The sequence below is a fragment of the Sus scrofa genome, chromosome 14 (genome assembly GCF_000003025.6).
Source record: "Sus scrofa isolate TJ Tabasco breed Duroc chromosome 14, Sscrofa11.1, whole genome shotgun sequence".
Classification (NCBI taxonomy): Eukaryota; Metazoa; Chordata; class Mammalia; order Artiodactyla; family Suidae; genus Sus; species Sus scrofa.
In genome coordinates, this window is record NC_010456.5 from 43,973,095 (window position 1) to 43,996,682 (window position 23,588).

Below are 23,588 nucleotides of genomic sequence, written 5' to 3' on the forward strand. Positions count from 1 at the left end.
GGCTCAGAGATGTCAGCAGCACTGCTGTTTTATGTGAATGTGTTTTGAAACGGCTCCCTTAGGGGTGCAGCCAGCCCGTGTCCCAGAGCATTGCTAAAAATGCTGACCATCATCTGACAAATGCAGGTTTTGATAGTGTTGGGGAATCAAGAGTTTAACTTTAGACCCCCCCCCAAAAAAAAGAGAGAGAGAGAGATGTAGATTGTGTGGTTTTTGTAAACTCATCTGCATCTGATGTGATGAACAGAGTGTAATTTAAGGACGTGGCTCTTTCCTGTGGTAGCTGTGTTTTATCACTTCTCACAAGTATCAAAACAGGCTTTGTGGACTTTTCATGGCCACACAAACAAGCAGCCCTGCAATTTAGGTGGACAAAAAGCAAATCACTGTTGGAAGACAACTGGAAAGCAAGAAAATCCTTGTCCTCGTCCTTTGGATAAGCAGATACAGGCAGCCTTTGGAGATATTGCTGGTTCAGTTCCAGACCACTGCAATAAAGCAAATATTACAGTAAAGCAGTGCATATGAAAGTCATGTTTACCCTGTACTGTGGTATACCCTATTATAGTTCATCCTATTAAGTGAGTGATAGCATGACATCAAACAAAAACAATGGACATACCTTAATTTTAAAATATTTTATTGCTAAAAATGCTAACCATCATCTGACAAATGCAGAGTTGCTATAAACCTTCAATTTGTATTTTTAAAAAATTGCAATATCTGCCAAGCTCAATAAAGCAAATCACAATAAAATGAGGTATGCCTTACTTAATGAGCACTTACTGTATGCCAGGCACCATTCCAAGCATGTCACGTGCATTAATTCTTTCATTACTGGCAAGAAAATAAAACGACATCTGTTGCTTCTGGCAGAGAGCAGAGCACGGTCAAATTCAAACTCACTCTCTGGTTCTATGAATTTGACTATTTTAGAGCCACCTATAAGTGGAATCATAGCGTAATTGTTCTTCTGTGACTGGCTTATTTCGCTCATAATAATATCCTCAAGATCCATCCATGTTGTCATCTGTGGCGGAATTTCCTTCTTTTTTAAAGCGGAGTGACATTCTGTTGTGTGTATATACACGTTTTCTACATCCTTTCATCCATCAGTGACATTCGTCTCCACTTCTTGGCTGTTGTGAATAGTGCTGCAGTGAACGTGGGAGTGCTAATATCTCATTAAGATCCTGGTTTCAGTTCTTTGGGGTAAAGAGCTAGAAGTGGGATTGCGGATCATCTAGTTGTCCTATTTTTAATTGTTTGAGGAACGTTCACGCTGGTCTCCACAACAACTGCACCATTTTACATTCCCACCAAGGTTTCCCTCTTCTCATCTTCACCAGCTCTTGTTGTGTTTTGCTTTTTGGATAATAGCCACCCTAACAGGTTGGGGATATCTCATTGTGGTTTGATTTGCATTTATTTCCCCGGTGACTAGTGACACTGAGCATCTTTAAGGGCCTGCTGGCCATTTGTATGTCTTCTTTGGAGAAATGTCTATTCAGGTCCTTTGCCCATTTTTTTAATTGGGTTATTTGATTGTTGGTTACAGAATTGTAGGAGTTATCAGTTTTGGAAGTAAACCCCTTATCAGATATATGGTTTGCAAGTATGTTCTCCCATTCAATAAATTGGAGATTTCTCTTGCCAGTTGTTTTCTTTGAAACAGGATCCTTTTCTGATACCATACACAAAAATCAACTCAAAAGCAAAGGATTAAAGGCTTAAACGGAAGACCTGAAACTGTAAAAATTCTAGAAGAATACATAGGGGAGAAAGCTTCATGACATTGATCTTGGCAGTGATTTCACGGATATGACACCAAAAGCACAGGCAACAAAAGCAAATGTAGACAAGTGGGAGATCATCAAAATAAAAATCTCTGCACTGAAAAGGAGAGGCTTTATTATTTGCACAAATAACAGGGAATCTTGGACCATACAGCCCTGTGTTTAGCCTGAGTCCTAGAATTTAAGAGCTGAATCGATCTGGCAGGTAAAATTTTATTGAGGATAACCTTTGAGATAAAACACCACTGCCCCCATTTTATAGGTAGCAATGGTAGTTGTTATCTATTGACTATGTAAGACATTTTGCTAAGCCCATTACACATATCTGTGAATGTATATGTATCTTTATATGCAATATGTACATATATGTGCCTATACATTAAGGAAACCAAAGCTCAGAGGATATATAGATAACAATAGTTACCATATTTAAAACACATTACTAACCAGACTTAGATATATGTGTGTATATGTATGTATATATATAAGTGTGTATATATATGTGCATTCTCATGCACTTATAGAATTGTGTGCTCTTGGGGGTGCTGTGTAAAGGAAACTGAGACTCAAAGGGAAATATGATTGCAGTCACAAAACTTCTCCAGGGAAGAGCTTGGATTCAGATTGATGACTCAGATCTCCAAAGCCAGCATCCCTTCCACCAGCCTTGCCTCCACCATCATTTCACCGTGGATGGCAGGACACCAATGCGTGCAGGGCTGTCCCAGTGGACCTGAAGCCGACAGTCCTAACCCCTTAACCACAACCACATTCCCTTCCCGGTCCCCAGACCTTTGGGCTGAGTTCACACTGACTGGTTGGTTCCTGTTGTGGCCTGAATTGTGTTCCCCCCAAAAGCTACGCTGAAGTCCTACCCCCAGTACTTGCAAATGTGAGCTTTTTTTTGGAAATAGGGTCTTTGCAGATATAATCAAGTTAAGGTGCGGTCATGTTGGATGAAGGTGGGCGCTGAGTTGGTGACTGGTGTCCTTACAACCAAAGGAAGAGGGAAATCTGGGCCCACTGGGAGATGCCATGTGATGGGAGTGTTGTACCTGCAAGTCAGGGGCACCCAAAATTGCCAACGACCACCAGAAACTGGGAGGAGACAGAGGGATCTTCCTTCTGGATGTTTCCAGGGAATGAGGGCCCTGCTGCCTCCTTGCTCAAGGCTTCTAGCCTCCAGAGCTGTGAGGCAAGGCCTGACTGTGGCCCTAATCCCCTCGGTTCATGGCACTTCCTTTACAGCAGCCCAAGAAGCAAAGGCAGTTCCATTCCCCCCATGACGGTGAAGGTGATCAGAAGCATCTTGAGTAATTCAAGCTGCTGAGACCCAGAGATGAAAAGCTAAAAATAGAAGCTGCTTTAAAAATACTGAAAGGTGGAGATATGTTTAAAAAGAAAGAAAAAGCACCTCACTAATGAGGCACAGCCTCCAAAGACCCTCTGGGCTGTGGCAGCTGCCGCTGGGCTCCCACGAAGCAACCTCCCACCCCCCAGGCCCACCTCTCCCTGAGATCTGATTGCAGCTCTGGTGAGAAGGCATTCCTGACACCCAGGCTAATGAGTTCCCAAGTCAAACTGGGTGTCAGGAGACACACCACCCTCCTCCCAGACGCCTGGAGAGGAGCCTGGCTTGGATCCTGCCAGCATTGTGCCAGGCAGGTGAGGTCGGCAGGAGATGACACAGGAGGCAGGAGAGTGGCCAGATTCCAGCAGTAAGGTGCCTGGACTAAGGAGGATCTCGTACCTTGGCGGCAAGGACAAAGTTGTTGGACATAAAACAGCTTTTAAGATTTTTCCTCTGTTGAACTGAGGAAACAGCCCCAATTTGATGGGCACTTTGGCTGTGCCCAGCCCTTCCCCAACATTAGCCCTCACAAAACTACACGAATGGTTTAGGAGTCTACCTAAAGGCAGGCAAAGAAGAGCCCAGAGAGAGTGAGCAGATTTCCTGAGGTCACACAGCAGAGAAGGGAGAACCCAGGATTCAAGCCCAAGCCTGACTAACCCCCAAAGTTTCATCTTCCTAGCAATCTCAGCTACCAGGGGAAGTTTTTTTGAATAAGCTGAAGCTGGTGCCCTCATCAAACAGCGTGATCATGCCAACCACAAATATAGATGTTCAAAACAATGTATCTGGCATAAGTGCTCAGTTAACATTGATTAATAGGAAGTTCCCTGGTGGCCCGGCACCTTAAAATCTGGTGCTGTCACTGCTGTGTTGCGAGTTCAATCCCTGGCCCAACACCTTCCACATGCCATGGGCACAGCCAAGAAAAAAAATTAGTTTCTAATTACCACTCAATGTTTCACTACTTGTAGAGTATATTACAAACCATTCATAGCAGTAACCAAGGAACCTGATTGTGTCTTGCTCAAATGTGCTCCAAAAATGTACATTTTCCCCTATACTTAAAGGGGGTGGGGAGTAGGTTTGTGCTTAGTCTCTAAGACCATCAATCCAACTCACTTTAATTCCTGGAGAGAATGGGATGAAGTCACATGGGTTGCAATCAGAATGGCTTAAACCTTAGACAAGTGATTCTCAACCAGGGGTGAATTTGCTCCCCCAGGGACAATTGTCAATGACAATTTCCAGAGACATTTTTGCTTGTCATAGCGTAGGGAGGGAAGTGCTGCTGGCCTCTAGTGGGCAGAGGCCAGGGACGCTGCCCAATATCCTATGAGGCACAGGACAGCAGCGTCACAAAGAATTACCCAGCCCAGAATGTCAGTAACCTCTAGGTTGAGAAAACCTACCTTAGACAATCTCATTTCAAAGTGTGGGTACATCCTCGGAGCGAGAATTTCATTACCCAGCCATATCCCAGCTAAGAATAAGGTCTTAGTCCAGTCCATTTACTTAATAGGCAGGAAAAAAAATGAAGCCCAGAGACATAAGGCGATTCACCCAAGGTCACACAGCAGATACAGGCTTCCAGTTTCAAATTCAAGTCACTTTCCACATCACATTCCTGCCATCTTCTGAGAGTTGATGGTAAACACAGATGCCTTTGAAGACCGCTGGTTTCTGCCAGGGGCAGAATCCCACAGGGAATTCCCAGACTCTTCCAGACAGATGGGTCCCAATTGAATTGGACAGACTTTAAAGCCAGAGAATCAACTCACAGCTCAGCCACTCTCTTCTTGTGGGACCTTTCACGAGAGACCTTCCTCCTCAGCCTCAGTCTCCTTATCTGTAAAATGGGTGTAAATGTGGTGATTACCAGCAGACTTGGACCATTTACATTTGAATCCTATCTCTGCCACTAACTAGCTTGACAGATTGCCCAGCGGGATACCCAGAAGCTCTGTGCTTCACTTGTCAGATATTAAATAGGAACAGTCATAACAATGTCTGGGTCTTGGGACTGTTACAATAATTAAATGAGCTTGTAGATATAAAAACCCCAAATAGTGCCTGGCTCATAGGATGCACTCAGTAAATCTTGGCTATTCCAGTCAGAACTGTTACATCTTTAAGGAGGGGGATTAGAAATAACGGTTGTAAATCATCTGGTATACAATAGGTATTTGAGTATTTTAGAAATTAATTAAGTAAATGATTAATTAATTTATCAACCATGCCAAGACACTAGAGCAGCAGTTCTGAGCCCTAAACCCTTTAGCCCTAGAGTTCTGCCTGGACTTTAAGAGTCTATTTCTGTTTGCATCACCTTTTTAGATTCCACATACAAGTGATATCATATGATATTTGTCTTTCTGTGTATCACTGGCTTCACTTAATATGATAGATAATCTCTGGGTCTATCCATGTTGTTGCAAATGGCATTATTTCATTCTTTTTATGGCTGAGTAATATTCCATTGTATATGTATATATTCCACCCCTTTCTCTGTCGATGGGCATTTAGGTTGCTTCCATGTCTTGGCTATTGTGAATAGTGCTGCTGTGAACACTGGAGTGCATGTATCCTTTCAAATTAGAGTTTTCTACAGATATGTGTCCAGGAGTGGGATTGCTGGATTATATGTAACTCTACTTTTAGTTTTTAAAGTAACCCCGATACTGTCCTCTGTAGCAGCTGCATCAATTTACATTCCCACAAACAGTGTAGGAGGGCTCCGTTTTCCCGATGCCTCCTCCAGCGTTTATTGTTTGTAGACCTTTTGATAATGGCCATTCTCACTGGTGTGAGGTGATACTCCATTGTAGTTTTGATTTGCATTTCTCTAATAACTAGTGAGGTTGAACATCTTTTCATGTGCCTGTTGACCATCAGTGTGGCTTCTTTGCTGGCTGAAATCACCTGGGGAGCTTTAAAAAGAAAACTTTGAGGGATTAATAAAATTAAAATACCTTAGGGTGGCGTTCCCATTGTAGTTTAGTGGTAACAAATCCAACTAAGATCTCTGAGGACTCTGGTTCCATCCCAGTGGGTTAAGGATCCAGCATTGCCAAAAGCTGTGGTGTAGGTCACAAACCTGACTCTAATCTCTGAGTTGCTGTGGCTGTGGTATAGGCCGGCAGCTACACCTCCCATTTGATCCCTAGTGGAGGAACTTCCATATGCTGTGGGTGCCACCCTAAAAAAGGAGGGGGGGGGCTTGAGGCGGAGCCAACTCACTGAATAGGGTGATTCTAGTCTGAATCCAGGTGAGATAATCCCCCTTGTCTCGCTAGACCTGCTGTCAGTATCTTCCTTTACCTCCAGATGTAAGAATTTGTCCTAAATTTTTAACTTTCTATCCCCCCCAGGGCCAGGATAGTGCCTGAGACAGGAAATATTTGTGGGTTACGTGAATGTTAAGTTACATGAAGGCAGGGACCATGTCTATCTTGCTCGCCATTGTATTCCAGGGCCAAGAACAGAACAATGCCTGGCAAATAGAAGGTGCTCAATAAATATTTATTGTACTTGTTAATCTTCTAATTTATGAAAGAAAAATCCAGGGGAAGTATATGGGGAAGTCCTTCTGGGTTGTGACTGCCACCTGCTGGCCACTTTGTTACACTGCAGGTAAAAGACTTTTTTTTTTTTTTGCTTTTCAGGTTCCCAGGCCAGAGGTCGAATCAGAGCTGTAGCTGCCACCCTACACCACAGCCACACACCGCAATGCGGGATCCGAGCCGCATCTGATGACCTATAGCACAGCTCACAGCAACACCAGATCACCAACCCACTGAGCAAGATCAGGGATCAAACCTGCATCCTCATGGATCCTAGTTGGGTTCATTAACTGCTGAGCCACGAAGGGAACTCCTTTGTCTCCTCTTAAGGTTTGTTTGTTTTGTTTTGTTCTGGCCTTGTCCAAGGCATGCGGAAGTTCCCTGGCCAGGGATCAAACCCACGCCATAACAGCAACCCAAGCCGTGGCAGTGACAATGCTGGATCCTTAATCTGCTGCACCACAAGAGAACACCTATCTTCTCTTAAGGATCACTTATTTCCCCTCCTCCTAGGAGGGTGAGAAGCAGAGGAGTCAGATTAGCATTTACCCAAGGCCTGAGTCCTCATTCTCTCCCAGTAACGCACTGCATTTCCAGGTTTCCTCTAGAAACCTTCCCGGACCTTCCCACCTCTGCCAGGTCAGTGAGGTTTCTGCTCTGTGCTTCTCCTATCATAGCTGTTACTGAGCACTGGGTCACAATTACCTGATAACCACTCCTCTCTCAGACTAGACTTGAGTCCTGGGAAAACAGGAACCCTGCTTCTCTAGCGCTCCATTCTATACCAGCTCCTGGAACATAGGGACAGAGCAGATGTCTGCTGGACCTAAAAATTTTTTAAACTCCCAAAGAGTGAATTCAAGACTCTGGGAGTTATAAACTGTAAAGTGCACTGCGTAGGGCTACATTTCCCACAGAGTATTGTCATACACCATTGGTGGTACCAGTGTGGCTTTGGATGGCACCCAGATTACCTTTTCAGTGTTTTGTTAAGGATATTTTAAAAATTAAAACTGATATTTGAAACCTGTGACTATAGGAATATTACTGTTCAGGGTGAGGCTAAATTATATAGCACTGTTTAAAGGGGAAAATAAGTCTGTAGAAAAAAATTGTTTAATGGTTAAGTGAACAATAGTACAGTTGGGATGAAAATATGACCAAAATTGTTGGGAGTTCCCATTGCAGCACAGCGAAAACGAATCCAACCAGTATCCATGAGGATGCAGGTTGGGTCCCTGGCCTCACTCAGTGGGTTGGGGATCTGAAGTTGCCATGAGCTGTGGTGTAAGTCAAAGATGTGGCTTGGATCCTGTGTTGCTGTGGCTGTGGTGTAGGCCGGCAGCTACAGCTCTGATTCGACCCCTAGCCTGGGAACTTCTATATGCCGTGAGTACGGCCCTAAAAAGCAAAAAAGGAAAAAAAAAAAAAAAAAAAGAAAGACAGACCAAAATTGTCAAGGCCATAAAAATAACCGCTGTTCATTGTATGTTCACTCTCTGCTGGGTACCTCACGTGCATGTGCTCATCCAGTAAGATATCCCATTTCACAATGAGGAAGTTGAGGCTCACAGGGGTCAAATCTCGTACCCTCATGGGTATGTAACTAGGATCCAAATCCCAGGCCATCAAGCCCTTGAGTCCAAGCACTTCTATTCTGTAATCTTCTTTTAACTGAATTGATGTAAATTCTTTCCAGAAACATTTTGGGCACCTGCTGTGTACCAGACTGCTGAAGATACAGCAGTGAGTCAAAGCCCAGCCAAGCCGAAGACCAAATTTCAGCATGTTTTCAAAGGAGTCATTAGAACATGAGTGCAGGGTTTTGATCGTGAAGCTCTTTGTGTTTATTAGAAGAGTGATGCAGGAGTTCCTGGTGGCTCGGTGGATAAAGGATCCTGCGTTGTCATTGCTGTGGCTCAGGTTGCTGCTGTGGCACAGGTTTAATCCCTGCCCGGGGAACTTTTGCATGCCACTGGCATGGCCCCAAAAATGAAATAAATTTCAAAAGTGAAAGTAATGCATCCCCTGCCTGTTTTTCAAATGATACATCACTATGTTATTTAAGACTCTAAAAAGGAAAAGGAAAAATTTCCTTTTCTACAGCTCATACCCCAGTCACACTCTGCAAGATTCATGAATATCTTACCGATCTATCTAGGTGTCTTCCATGGACACATAATACAGTGCTGTCTTTAAAGTTTCCCACAATTAGTTGACAGAGGGTATCATGGTTTGATTGGAGCCCAGACACAGAAACATTGGCTATGTGTCCAGGGTGCTCTGAAGCGGCCGTGCATGAACTTCAAGCATAGGGATGACCTTAGATTAGTGTAAGGATGAGCTTTGGTCAGGCATCAGCAGAACCATCTGGTGCCTCATTTCTGGGCATCTGCACTAAAGGGAACTCTAGTCAATATCTCTGCCTCCTTCCCTCAGAGGTTCTGTAGCCCTCCCCCCAGCTGATTAGGGGTCTCCTCCAGGTTGGCCTTACTCTTCTGCATTTTTCTCTCTGACAGCAACTGCTTTGGGGGTTTTTTGTCTTTGTTTTGTTTTTGTTTTTGTTTGTTTGTTAGAGGGGTGGAGGTGTTCTTTCCAGTTTTTGTTAACATATCTATTTACATTTATTTTCCCACCCACTGAAAGCCTCAAGACCAGGTCTCCAGAGGGCAGGAAAGTTGTCTGATTCACCTTCAGGCCCCACTACTGGGTGCATTGCCTGGCGTGCAGTAAACACTCATTTAGTGTTTTCTGAATACAAGTACTCATGCCTGCCAAGACACATCCACACTGTCATACAAGATGCACTCCCAGCTGCAAAGGGACCCAGCAAGTCCCTTCCACAAGCTGGCTTCTGAGCTGCCTGGATTGCAGGCATGGGAAGAAAACAGTTCTTAACCCCTGCTGAAGACTACTGTTAAAATACAAAGATTAAAATCTTTCCTCCTCAAGAGGTTGGAGCCCCAGGGACCTTAAGAACCTTCTAAGAAAGTCCCTACCCAACCACCCAGTCAAAGAGATCAAAGCCCAGATTCTTCATTAGTGGTGATTACTGTCACAAAAACATAGCCATTCATCCATGTGTTCATTGAAGGGGTGATCTAGTTAAATGCCTTTCTAAATGTCAGGCAGGTACTATGTGTAGGACAATAGGGAGTGGTAGGAATTGTGATCAACTGGGAACACATTACATGTCTAAGGGGGACAGCTTCTACTCAACCCCATGTGACTTGAGTGTTTGAGTGCCATGTCATAATTATTGCTGTGTAGCTTTGTGAATCCAGTATTGCTCCATCTTCCAATGTTTCCAAAGAAGCCAGAAATACCCTGCTTTGGACAGACTAAGTAGAGCCCACATGTAGGTCAAACTCACAGAGTCTAGATAGGAACTTCTATTATACACTGTGCCTCCCACCCACAAGCTCCATGAGGCCAGGAGTTATATCTGTTTTATTCACCTCTGTGTCCTCAGTGCTGCCTGCATATTGGCACATAATAGGTGCTTAATGAACATTTGTTAACCCAATAAATGAATGAATGCTTCCTGTGGGCCAGGCATTGTGCTGGGCACTGGAATTCCTGGCATGAACACTAGATGAGATTCCAAACTGGGAGACAGTGGCCAAGGTGAGAATCAAACAGTGCTGTAAAAGATTCTGAGGCCAGGATGGAAGTCTGTGAAGTTTATAGAATAGCTTCCAATGACAGGAGAATTCATGCTGTTGGGGGCAGATCTGGATCCTTGGGGGGATTCTTAAGATCCATCTTGCAAAATAAGATGCTTAAAACAGCATGTGTGTATTATTTTACAGTTTCTATGGGTCAGGAGTCTGGGAACAGCTTAACTGGGTCCTCTGGTTCAGAACCTCTCACAAGAGAGACCCTGGGGCTGGTGTTCATGTGAAGGTTCAACAGGGGAAGGCGCCACTTCTGAGCATGTTTGGTTGATGTCTCAGTTCCTTGCAGGCTGTTGGCCAGAGGTCACCCTCAGTTCCTTGCGACATGGGCCTCTCCATAGGGCAGCTCCCAGCATGGCCAATCTTTCCTCCAAAGGCAGTAAGAATGTCTGCTGCCAAGACAGAATCACAGTCTGGTGTGACATCCTTACAAAGGTGACATCCCTTCATCTTCGCTGAACTTTATCATTTAAAAGTGAGTCATGGGGAGTTCCCATCGTGGCTCAGTGGAAACGAATCTGACTAGCATCCGTGAGGACACAGGTTCAATCCCTGGCCTCGCTCAGTGGGTTAAGGATCCGGCATTGCCGTGAGCTGTGGTGTAGGTCGCAGATGCGGCTCGGATCCCATTTTGCTGTGTCTGTGGTGTAGGCCGGCAGCTGCAGCTCTGATTCAACCCCTAGCCTGAGAACCTCCATATGCCGCAGGTGCAGCCCTAAAAATACAAAAATTAATTAATTAATTAAACTGAGTCATGGGTCCTGCCATAAAGAGCTGCAAAGACCCCTGATGCCAGCAGATGAAGATTAAGGGCCACGTCTTTCCTCTGTACTCTCCTCTGACAGGAAGAGGAAGGGCATTTCAGACAGTAGTATCAGCACGAGCAAAGTGCAAAGGGGTAAAATGGTGTAACCCATCTGGCCAAGTGTGACCAGTTCAATGTAAAATGTAAAACCACCAGAGGAGGCAAGATGCAGATGGACAAAGCCCAGCCAGGAGACCCTGCTTCTTCTCCTGTGCATCTGAATCATCTGGTAGGAAATAATAAAAGACCCACCTGTTCCGTGTTCTGATCTGAGGATCTGCAGAGTTGGGATGATGACAAGCTGGGGAATTACACAAGTAAGTTGTAAGAATCACTCATATATTACAGGAATCCTTCAGGTGAAAAAGACAGCATGTCATTTCTTCGAGAGTTTCACTAATCAAGTATTGTAAGCTGTTGACAGAAGCTTGTTTCTCTGAAACGCTGTTGGCAGGTGCAGCTGTGATAGGTAAAGACTTGGGTCTTCATACAGCAAAGCAAGATCCAGAAAAAAAAAAAAGTATTTTAGGTTGGGTGTGGAGAAATTGAAACCCTTGTTCACAGAGTTCCCATTGTGACTCAGCAGAAATGAATCCGATTAGGAACCAAGAGGTTGTGGGTTCAATCCCTGGCCTCGCTCAGTGTGTTAAGGATCTGGCATTGCTGTGAGCTGTGGTGTCAGTCGCAGACGCAACTCAGATCCAGAATTGTTGTGGCTGTGGCATAGGCCGGCAGCTGTAGGTCCCATTCAACCCCTAGCCTGGAAACCTCCATGTGCCGTGGGTGAAGCCCCGAAAAGCAAAAAATAAAAATAAAAAAAGAAACTCTTGTTCTCTGTGAGTATGTAAAATGGTGCTGCCGCTGCAGAAAATGGTATGGAGGTTCCTCAAAAATTCCACTTCCGGGTATGTACCCAAAGAATTGAAGCCGGGTCTCCAAGAGGTATTGCACATCCATGTTGGTAGCAGCATTACTCATCAGAGCCAAAGGGCGAAGCAATTCAAGTGTCAGTCAGTGGATGAATGAAGACACAAAATGTGGTTTATCCATACAATGGAATATGGTTCAGCCTTAAAAAAAGGGGGAGGAAATTCTGACCCCTGCTATAACATGAGTGAACCTTGAGGACATGTTAAAGTGAAGTAACCCAGACACAGAAGGACAAATCCTGTATGATTCCACTTCTATGAGGTTCCTAGAATAGTCACGTTCATAGAGACAGAAAGCAGGATGACGGTTGCCAAGGGTTGGTTAGGAAGAGGGGTGGGAAGTTAGTGATTTGTGGTACAGAGTTTCCACTTGGGGAAGATGAAAAGAATTTTGGAAATGGATTGCACAACAGTGGGAAGGTACTTAACACTACTGAACTGTACAGTTAAAATGGTTAGGATGGGTAAAAAAAAAACAAAATATTTTTTTGATCTTTTCTAGGGCATATGGAAGTTCCCAGGCTAGGGGTCTAATCAGAGCTGTAGCCGCCGGCCTACATCAGAGCCCTAGCAACACCAGATCCGAGCCTCATCTGCGACCTACACCACAGCTCACAGCAATGCCAGATCCTTAATTCACTGAGCAAGGCCAGGGATCAAACCCATAATGTTATGGTTCCTAGTCAGATTCGTTAAACACTGAGCCATGACGGGAACTCCAAGATGGTAAATTTTATACTATGCAGATGTTACCACAGTTTACATTTTTTAATAATACAATTTTTAAATTTTTTATTGTAGTTGATTTACAATGTGCTGTCAATTTCTGCTGTACAACAAAGTGACCCACCCATACATATATATACATTCTTTTTCTCACATTATCCTCCATCATGTTCCATCATAAGTGGCTAGGTATAGTTTCCTGTCCTACAGAGCAAGATCTCATTGCTTATCCACTCCCAATGCAATAGCTTCCATCTATTAACCCCAGACCCCCAGTCTATACCACTCCCTCCGCTTCCCCCTTGGCAACCACGAATCTGTTCTCCAAGTCCATGAATTTGTTTCTTTTCTGTAGATAGGTTAATTTGTGCTATATATTATATTCCAGATATAAATGGTATCATATGGTATTTGTCTTTCTTTTTTTGACTTCACTTAGTATGAGAGTCTCTAATTCCATCCATGTTGCTGCAAACGGCATTATTTTGTTTTGTTTTGTTTTGGTTTTTTTTTTTTTTTTTGTCTTTTTGCCTTTTCTAAGGCTACTTCCCATGACATATGGAAGTTCCCAGGCTAGGGGTCTAATCAGAGCTGTAGCTGCCAGCCTATGCCAGAGCCGCAGCAACGTGGGATCCAAGCCACGTCTGTGACATATGCCACAGCTCACGGCAACGCCAGATCCTTGACCCCACTGAGCAAGGCCAGGGATCGAACCCACAACCTAATGGTTCCTAGTCGGATTCGTTCACCACTGCGCCACAATGGGTACTCCCTATTTGGTTCTTTTTACGGCTGAGTAGTATTCCATTGTGTATCTATATCACATTTTCTTAATCCATTCATCTGTCGATGGACATTTAGGTTGTTTCTATGGCGTGGCTAGTGTGAATAATGCTGCTATGAGCATAGGGATGGGTGCATGTGTCTTTTTCAGTGAAAGCTTTGTCTGGATATATACCCAGGAGTGGGATTGCTGGATCATATGGTAGTTCTATATTTAGTTTTCTGAGGTACCTCCATACTGTTTTCCATAGTGTTGTACCAGTTTACATTCCCAGCAACAGTGCAAGAGGGTTCCCTTTTCTCCACACCCCCTCCAGCATTTGTTATTTGTGGACTTATTAATGATGGCCATTCTGACCGGTGTGAGGTGGTACCTCATTGTAATTTTGATTGGCAGTTCTCTAATAATTTGTGATGTTGAGCATTTTTTCATGTGCCTGTTGGCTATCTGTATATCTTCTTTGGAGAAATGTCTATTCAGGTCTTCTGCCCATTTTTCAATTGAATCGTTGGTTTTTTTTTTTTTCTGTTGAGTTGTATAAGTTGTTTGTATATTTTAGAAATTAAGCCCTTGTCAGTTGCATCGTTTGAAACTATTTTCTCCCATTCTGTAGGTTGTCTTTTTGGTTTTCTTATGGTTTCCTTTGCTGTGCAAAAGCTTGTCAGCTTGATTAGGTCCCATTGGTTTATTTTTGTTTTTATTTCTGTAGCCTTGGGAGACTATAATTTTTTTAATGTTATAGGATGTGTAGTATTGTGTGCAAAGCAGTTTTATTGTCCATCCATTTCATCCAGGTGCTGAAAAGGAACTAGATCACCCACTGGCCCTGGAATGGGTTAAAGCAGCAGGTTCAATTCGGCAATAGGTCTTAAGCTACCGGGTGTCATTTATGGTGCTCCTACTGTGTATTTGGGGTCATTTATGATGTTCCTACTGTATACTAGGCCCTGGGCTTCCAGTATGCGTAAGAGGCTCATCTCCCATGAGGGAAACTGATACTAAATAATTAAATACAATACAGTATATGCGATGCTGTGGTGGAGGAAGAACCAAAAAGATTAATGACTCAGTTAGGGGTGGGGGCATCAGGAAAGGTTTCCTGGGGGAGGAGACATAAGGACTGAGTATCAAAAGGTAAAACTTACCCAGACTGGGTGGGCAGGTGAGGTATAAGGTAAGAGGCAAGAAGAATAGTTCATAATTTAGCAACACTGCTGCCCATCATTTACTGAGTACCTACATTTGCACACATTATCTTATTTAATCTTCCAAGTGCCTAGGAGGTAGGTACTGCTCTTACTCCCATTTTACTGATGAGGAAACTGAGGCTCAGAGAGGTCGTGGCTCTTGCTGGATGTCACACAGCTAGTAAGTAGCAGAACCCAGATTTTAACCCAGATGCCACAGCACAGGACATTCTACTGTGCCCATGTGTACCCCATGCCCAGAGGCAAGAGAGGGAAAGGTGAGTTTGAGGTGCTGGAAACAGTTCAATGTGAGGCGGGAGCACTGAGAAATGATGCCAGAGAGACTGGCCTCAGATTGCACAGGCTCTGAGGAGTCTGCAGAGATGTGCATCATCTCATCAGAGCTCTTTTTGGCTTGCATTTCAGCGGAGGAGTCCCTGGCATGTGACAACCCAGGGTTACCTGAAAACGGGTACCAAATCCTATACAAGCGGCTCTACCTGCCAGGAGAGTCCCTCACCTTCATGTGCTATGAGGGCTTCGAGCTCATGGGCGAAGTGACCATCCGCTGCATCCTGGGACAGCCATCCCACTGGAACGGGCCACTGCCTGTCTGTAAAGGTAAGGAAACTGACCCAATTCCTCAGGGACTAAGGGATACAGAGAAGTCAGGACTGACTTGCAGCAATTCTAAATCTGCTCTAAAAAGGCGAGCTCCTGTGTTGCACTAGATCTAAGATGCCACCACTCTTTCCTGCACCGCTGAGAAAGAAGGAAATAGCTGCCAATTAAACTATGACACTGTGCCTTCTCCTGGCTTAGCATCTTTGTTTTTACTTACTACAAGGGCTTAGATTTTTATCATAAAAAAATCTTTTGACTCCCGCTTGAAGAGCATGGGCTTAAACGTTTCCTGTCTCCTGCACCCCTTCCCCCAACCACTTGGTTCCACAGCTGTTCCCCTGTGGCCCCTGGGGCGTGGTCCCGAGCTGCTCCCACCCATCCTCCAAGGCAGAGGATGGGGAAGTTTATGCATGCACGGGCATCGTGAGCGCCACCTGGTGGCAGCAATTTTAACACCCCGTTGATTGTAACACACTGGCCCCGCTCCATCTCAGAGATGTAAAAAGGGGGAAAATGTATTTCAGAATCAGTGAAATAGTTATCGTTGAAATTAAGTTATTACACACCTGGCGAGACTTGGATCCATTTGTCTATGTCTTGGAAGTGTGAAAGTCACAATCATAGCCTCAATATGTTCGAGTGGATTTAACCTTTTATGGTAATAATACCCTTTTGGGAATCAGGTAGGAAGCTCTGAATTCTCTCACCAGGGAGAACAGAAATGTGCAGTGTTTATGTTTATCCTTGCAACCCATAATTTCAAGGGATCCCCAGATGCCTATTCATGAAGTTCAGCATTAGGGCTTAAAAATACTTTCCCGGCCAGAATTTCTACTCCTAGGTATAGGCACAAAGTAATTGAAAACTGAAAAACAGGGATTCAAACCAATGCTTGTACATGAATGTTCATGGCAGCATTATTCACAAAAGATGGAAATAACCCAAATGTCTATCAGTGACAAAATGGATAAGCAGAATGTGGTATATTCATACAAGGGAATGTGGTTCAGCCATAGAAAGACATGAAGTACTAAACCCTGCTATGACATGGATGACCCTTGAAAAGGCTATGCTCAGTAGAAGAAGCCAGACACAAAAGGTCACATATTGTATGATTCCATTTGAATGTAATACCCAGAATAGGTGGATCCATAGAGACGGGACTCAAGACTTCCCAGGGGCTGGGGAAAGGAAGGAGTTACTGATACAGAGTTTCCTTCTGAGATGAGGAAAATGTTTTAGAACTGGAGAGAGGTGGCAGTGGCACAACCTGGTGGATGTACTAAAGGTTGCTGAATTGTACATTGAATATGAAAATGGTTACTTTTGTGTTATGTGAATTTTACCTATATAAAAAATATAGTCCCTGAGTCACTTCATTGACGCTTCATGACTATACTCTGAGATAGGTGAGTCAGCTTACCTGTTTCACACATATTGGACAAAGAGGCTCAGAGAAGCTCATTGACTTTCCCAAAACCACACAGCTGGTACGAGACAAAGCTAGGATTTGAACCCACTTCTCCTAATTGTTTTTTCCTTTTTACAGACGCCTCTGTGGCATATGGAAGTTCCCAGGCCAGGGGTTGAATTGGAGCTCCAGCTGCCAGCCTATGCCACAACCACAGCAACGCCAGATCCAAGCCACATCTGCAACCTACACCACAGCTTACACTCACACTGGATCCTTAACACCGAGTGAGGTCAGGGATGGAACCCGCATCCTCATGGACACTACATCAGGTTCTTAACCCACTAAGCCACAATGGGAACTCCCTCTCCTAATTATAATTTCCCTGCCTCTTCTTCAGCAGGCTGCCATGAGCCTCCCACCTACCAGTCACCCGAGCATCTAAATCACCCAGGCCGTTCATTAGTCCCATATCTATAAAATCAGAATCAGTGGGGGTAGGACTCCTAGAATAAGCATTTTTAACAGGCTCTGGGTTGATCACATGCACTTTGAATTTGAGGCCCATTTGAGGCAGTGGTCTCTGACCTTGGTTTCCCCTAGTATGAAATAACTGGGTGAGTTCAGATCGGGGTTTCTAAAGGAGAGTCGGTGGCTGGTTCAGCAGCACCAGAATTACTGGGGAGTTGGCGAGAGCTGCAGATGTCCACCCCCAAAGATGCCTCCCTGGCAGATCCAGGAAAGGGCCCAGGAAGCTGCATTTTAGCACCTGTCACCGAGGGCCCGCTGATCACAATCAGAGGTTCAACATTTCCTCCCATTTCTAACATTCCACGGGAGCTCGTGCCCTCCCAGACAGACAGTCAAGGTCCAATTCATGCCTTGAATGGAGAACATCTGCCCTTTTTCTTAATGGCCTGGCTCCAGAGCTGTCTGTACCAGATAGTTAGTAAGCTAGTTTTTAGTAAGACTGATGTGTTTACCATCACATGGTAATGACGACAGTCAGCGAGTCACTTTGACCAAGGCACTGTTTAGGAAGTCTCTGGATTAGGACATGACGACAGCTGGGCCTTTGGGGGCCACCCCTTCCCATGACCTTATCCTATAGTCTTTTCATCAGAGCCCTTCACTCTGGGGCTTGGCATCCTTGAACCCTGTCCATGTGGGTATGTTCTTGTGTTCAGCTATCTGGATGAGTTTGAGACCAAAGCACGAAGATGCCAGCCCCTGTTATTCTGAACTTGCAAGCAGTTGTCCAGAGAAGGCGGGGAAGTGAATGAACTCCAGAGAGTTCCAGTTACTTGGCTTCTCTGAACCTGTGTTTGCTCATCTGTTAAATGGGGACCGTACTAGCATCTACCTCATGAGAATGTCATGAGCGTTCCATGTGCAAATGAAATATACATAAACTCTCCACACACAGTATCTGACTAGTGGTGAATATGTAGTAATTATTGCCCTGTTTCTTTTGTATCTATCTCATCTTCTCTCAGGAACTTAGGAAGGAACTCAGGCATTTGCACTAATTCCGGTAGCCCAAGATTTTTAAAAGCATGACACAGACATTCTGGGGGTTTCATTTCATGCAGACAGGGTGCATTCACCCGACATTGACCAATGCTTCTGGCTTCTCTTTCAGTTAATCAGGACAGCTTTGAACACGCTTTAGAAGGTGAGTCCTACGATGGAAAAATCTAATAAGCCAAGCTGAGAGCAGAGAGCAAGGGCAGGTCTTTCAATGTCCTTATCCAGGTGCTTAAAAAAAAAATAAGCAAAAATTCGGCCTTCCCACTGCTGGAGTTAATTTTAAAACAAATGTTATCATAAAGAAAAAAAAAATCTTTGAATTGGCAACTTATGACCCAAAAGAGATCTGGTGCCAGTTTTTCATAAGGACGAGGTCAAAACACCTGAGAATGGTATGTGCCTGAGAAAGGCATAGCCCTCTTGTAGCATTTTCAGCCACGTGGTGCTATTTGAGGAACTAAGTCCAAAGATGCTCAGCTTCCATGCTCGCATCTTCCTGGTTTGGGGGGGAACGGTCCTCCCCAGGGGATGCTCAGTGGTCTGTTTTCCCCTCTGTCTTCTCTTCCCCAGCATAGCTGGATCCCCTCCCCTTGCTTTCTGTTCTTTTGCTAGAAATTACCAAGTGAGATTTATTAATGTGGAACAGATGCTAAAGGGGACCCAAGATTTTGTTCTTGTGGTTCCTTCCCTTTTCAACCCCTCCCATACATAAAATGTTCTGCATTCTATATAACCTTCATTCAGTGTAGTACAAAACTACTCACTTTGCTTAAAAAAAAAATAAGGAAAAAAATTATTTTGTTTCATTCTTTTAAAAAAAATAGGGTTTTGACAAATTTGACATTTTTAAAAATTCTTTTGGAGCCACTTATCTTTCTGACAATAAGTAGTTCACCCAGAACCTGGGAGATGGGAATTACATGTCTTTGGTCTTTTTTGCAGCAGATGACATTTTAATCCAAGCAAAGCTAGGGTTCAATATATGTGGGGGTAGAGGGGGGAACATCTTAGTCACTCCCCTGGAAAGGCATTTATGGTGCTAGGCTCTCTTCAGGTCCTTCCTTTGCTTTGGGCCCTTCCTTCTGCTCTGCTGACCGATGAACCATGAGAAACTCTCAAAGGCCTGGGTTGCTCAGAAAGGATGAGACCAGAGTAAAGCTCTGTGCTCACGCTTTTATCATGGATATTAGGATTGATTTTTCAGACCCAAAGAGTGGTGGCTAATGGATTATAGATGGGTGTACAGCCAGGCTCTGTTAGACGTGGCCTTGGAGAATGCAAAGGGATGGAGGCCACGTGTCCAGAAGGGATGTGGGGTCTTCCCTCAAGCCTCGCTGGGAAAACGCCCCCATCCCCACCTCCCACCTCCACAGTAATCATCACAGTTCGTGTGATTTCCATACACCGTTGGGAGGTAGCAGGCAGCACCAGAGTGTGCAGCCCGTGGCCTCCAAGGTATCACGCTGTGCGGCGCTGAGAACTGACCTGGCTGCCCAGCGCCCTCTGCTGGAGAGTCTGATTAAGCAGCTCTGGGAAGGACCTGTCAGTCTAGACACAAGCTCCCTCTTTTCCATGGAATGTCAAGCCAGTCTGCTGTTCCAGTGAGCACATTTGGGATTTTCTCCAAATCGTCCCTTGAACTGAATTTTAACTATATTTCAACTGGTAACCACCCCCCCCCAAGAACATGGGTTAAAAGAGTGTCATTCTTGGTAGCATTTTGACCCCCCCAGCCAAGGGAGGGTCTGGGCTCTGTTGCAAAGAGCCAGCATCATCTCCTCTCGTCTCTGCCTCTCCTCCCTTCTGGAGAGGGTTCTCCAGTGGCCATGGCTCAGTGGCATCAGCTCTCTGGGTGGGTGCCGGCCTGGGAGGGCAGGGGCTCACCTGGCAGCCAGGTGCCCTCACTGGCTGTGTGTTTAGTAGCAGAAGCGGCAGCCGAGACATCTCTGGAAGGGGGAAACATGGCGCTGGCCATCTTCATCCCGGTCCTCATCATCTCCTTACTGCTGGGAGGCGCCTACATTTACATCACCAGGTACGGGGCAGGGCTCTGGGTGGGGGTGGGGGCTGCCATCCACTGAACCACCAGCACACTAGGAGACAGCGCGTGTACCCTCTCTGAGTCTCGGGGTCTCTGCCCTTAGCTTTGGGGACAATGGCATTGGGTAGGGATGGTGTGATTCAGTTCAACTCTGGGGGAAATCTTTAGATCAGCCCTCTGTAGCAGATCACACAGACACTGTCCCAGATCTCGTGGAACGGGGGTTTGGGGGAGGGAGACATTTCCTATTGCCAGGCACATGGACTCATCTATGCTGTCATTCATTCACTCTCTTATTCAAAAAATATGTATTGGCCATCTAATGTCATTGTCCCAGGTGTTGGGGATCTTAGAACCTATCTTTAATGAGGAAGGTATTCAGCCATGGCTAGGATATTATATTCACCAATTCATTCAATTTCACAATTATTGAGCACCTGCTATGCGCTGGGCTATTTTCTGGGCTCTAAGACCATCACTGTAAACAAAACAAATGGTTTTAATGAGGTTCTAATGAGGAAAGACAGGCAATACACTATACAATAAAAGTAAGTAGGGAGTTCCTGGTGGCCTAGCAGTTAAGGATCTGGCATTTTCACTATGATGGCTCAGGTCACTGCTATAATCCTGGCCCAGGAACTTCCACATGCTGTCAGTGTGGCAAAAAAAAAGAAAAGAAAAGAAAAGAAAAAAGTAAGTAGTACAATAGAAAGTGATAAATGCGGGAAGAAAAAGAAAGCTTAGAAGAGAGAAAAAGGGATCTGGGCAGTGAGCAGTGGTTGCTTTTTTTTTTTTTTTTTTTTTTGTCTTTTTGTACTTTTAGGGCCCTACCCATGGCATATGGAGGTTCCCAGGCTAGGGGTCTAATTGGAGCTGTAGCCGCTGGCCTACACCACAGCAATGCCAGATCCAAGCCTCATCTGCGACCTTCACCACATCCTTAACCCACTGAGCGAGGCCAGGGATCAAACCCACAACCTCATGGTTCCTAGTCAGATTCGTTTCCACTGCACCATGATGGAAACTCCCCAGTGGTTGCTTTTTAAACAGAGGAAGTAGGAGTTCCCATCATGGCCCAGCAGAAATGAATCCGACTAGGAACCATGAGGTTGCAGGTTCCATCCCTGGCCTCTCTCAGTGAGTTAAGGATCCAGCGTTGCTGTGAGCTGTGATGTAGGTTGCAGGCGTGTCTCAGATTGGCATTCCTGTGGCTGTGGAGTAGGCTGGCAGCTATAGCTCTGATTAGACCCCTAGCCTGGGAACCTCCATAAGCCACAGGTGTGGCCCTAAAAAGACTAAAATAAAGTAAAATAAAATAAAAATAAATGGGGGAGGTGGAGGAGGCCCCACCGAGAAATGACATTTGAGTAAGAACTCAAAAGTAACCAGTAAATTATGCAGATCTCTGGGAGAGGAGGATTCCCGGTAGAGAAGCAGCATATGCAAAGGCCCTGAGGCAGGCATTTGCCTAATATAGATGGTCCCTGCCCTGTGAAGCTCACAGTCTGGAAGGGGAAAGGAGAAATAAACAAATTGTAACACACTCTGATAAACACAATAAAGGAAAGAGACAGGGTGTGGGAACAGAGACCAGCTCCAATAGACGCCCAGGAAGGGCTGCTTGGAGGCAACACAGGATATACTTAATAAATGCTCATCATCATTGCTGTTGCACTTTGCCTTTTGTTGTTGTTGTTTTTTAGGGCCAAACCCACAACATATGGAAGTTCCCAGGCTAGGTGTCGAATCAGAGCTACAGCTGCCAGCCTATGCCATAGCCACAGCCAGCCATGTGGGATCTGAACCACATCAGCGACCGACACTGCAGCTTGGGGTAACGCCGGATCCTAACCCACCAAGTGAGGCCAGGGATTGAACCCACATCCTCATGGATGTTAGTCAGGTCTTAAACCACTAAGCCACAACGGGAACTCCGTTTTCTTCCCCTCTGCCTTAAAGAGGAACTCGTAACAGTGTACAGGCGAAAATACATTAAGCCCCACCCCCTCCCCAGGAAGGGGAGGAACAGGGCTTTGGGGGTCCCCGAGGGGGTTAGAGGCTGGGAGCAGTGATGATTTCCACTTTCACCCCACTTGTATTCTCACCTGCAAGAGGCTGTTTCTACACACGCACCTTGTCGCTCGGGGAGGTGCTGGTGCTCAGGAAGTGATGCCAACCGTGCCCCTTCGTGGTGGTAGGGCATCTCCTAGTCCAGGAAAATAACGTCTCTTCCCTCAACCATCTCTCCACCAGATGTCGCTACTACTCCAGCCTCCGCCTGCCCCTGGTCTACTCCCACCCCTACAGCCAGATCACCGTGGAAACCGAGTTCGACAACCCCATCTATGAGACAGGGGTAAGGGGGCCTCTTTTCCCTGCCACTTCCCTCTTTGTCTGCTGTGAGCTGGTCCACATCGAAACCAAAGGTTTCACTTCCTCCTGCTCGCCACGCCGCTGCCAGAAAGGCAGTGAGATAACTGCTGGAGAACCCGGGGCTTTTTGTGAGCTGATAACAAGCCTATCACTCTATGGGTTCTTAGCAGAAGGGTCCCAGAAAGAAAGGGCTGCTCCAGAGACCCATGGAGGGACAGCTGAGATGGGTCAGAGCCCACCAGTGGCCTGGGGGCCGTCGTTAGTATTCCCACACGTCTTTCTGAACCCCACTCCTTCGTGAATGGCGATGTGCATTATTCTCCACATCTGTGTTGGGTCCTAGGGACACAGCTGAGCTGAACAGACACAGTGCTTCCATTGATGCGTTTATAGTCTTGCAGAGGAGACTCTGGCCCATATATGCGATATGGACCAGGCACCTTAAATGCACAGTCTCCTTGAATCCTCGCAACTGTTTGTAATAGGTTCTCCAGTTGTTTCGGGTTGACTGATGAGGACGTTGAGGTTCAAGGAGAGGAAGAAGGAGTTGGTCAAGGTTGCATACAGCCAGAACACACAGCCAAGAGCCAGGATGCAAACTCAACCTGATTCCATTCATCATGATACTCCCCTGCCTCCCCTTGACCCTCAAACAACCAACTATGCCCTTGAAGATCTTGATGGCAACAAACCAGGATTTTTAAGGGCCATTTTTAAGAACAGGGTGCTCTGAGTGTGTGACAGAGGACACTTGGAGGGGGCGGGAGAAGGCATCTTTGAGAACGCTGAGA

The 23,588-nt window shown here is 45.3% G+C and overlaps 1 protein-coding gene across 1 annotated transcript in view; it reads left to right on the forward strand.

The window, feature by feature from the left end:
* Positions 1 to 23,588, forward strand: part of SEZ6L (seizure related 6 homolog like) — a 199,162-nt gene that overhangs the window by 170,613 nt on the left and 4,961 nt on the right. The window contains 4 exon segments of the mRNA XM_013983000.2: positions 15,245 to 15,439; positions 18,496 to 18,528; positions 20,304 to 20,418; positions 22,678 to 22,780. Of these exon segments, the coding sequence (XP_013838454.2) occupies positions 15,245 to 15,439; positions 18,496 to 18,528; positions 20,304 to 20,418; positions 22,678 to 22,780 (446 nt within the window).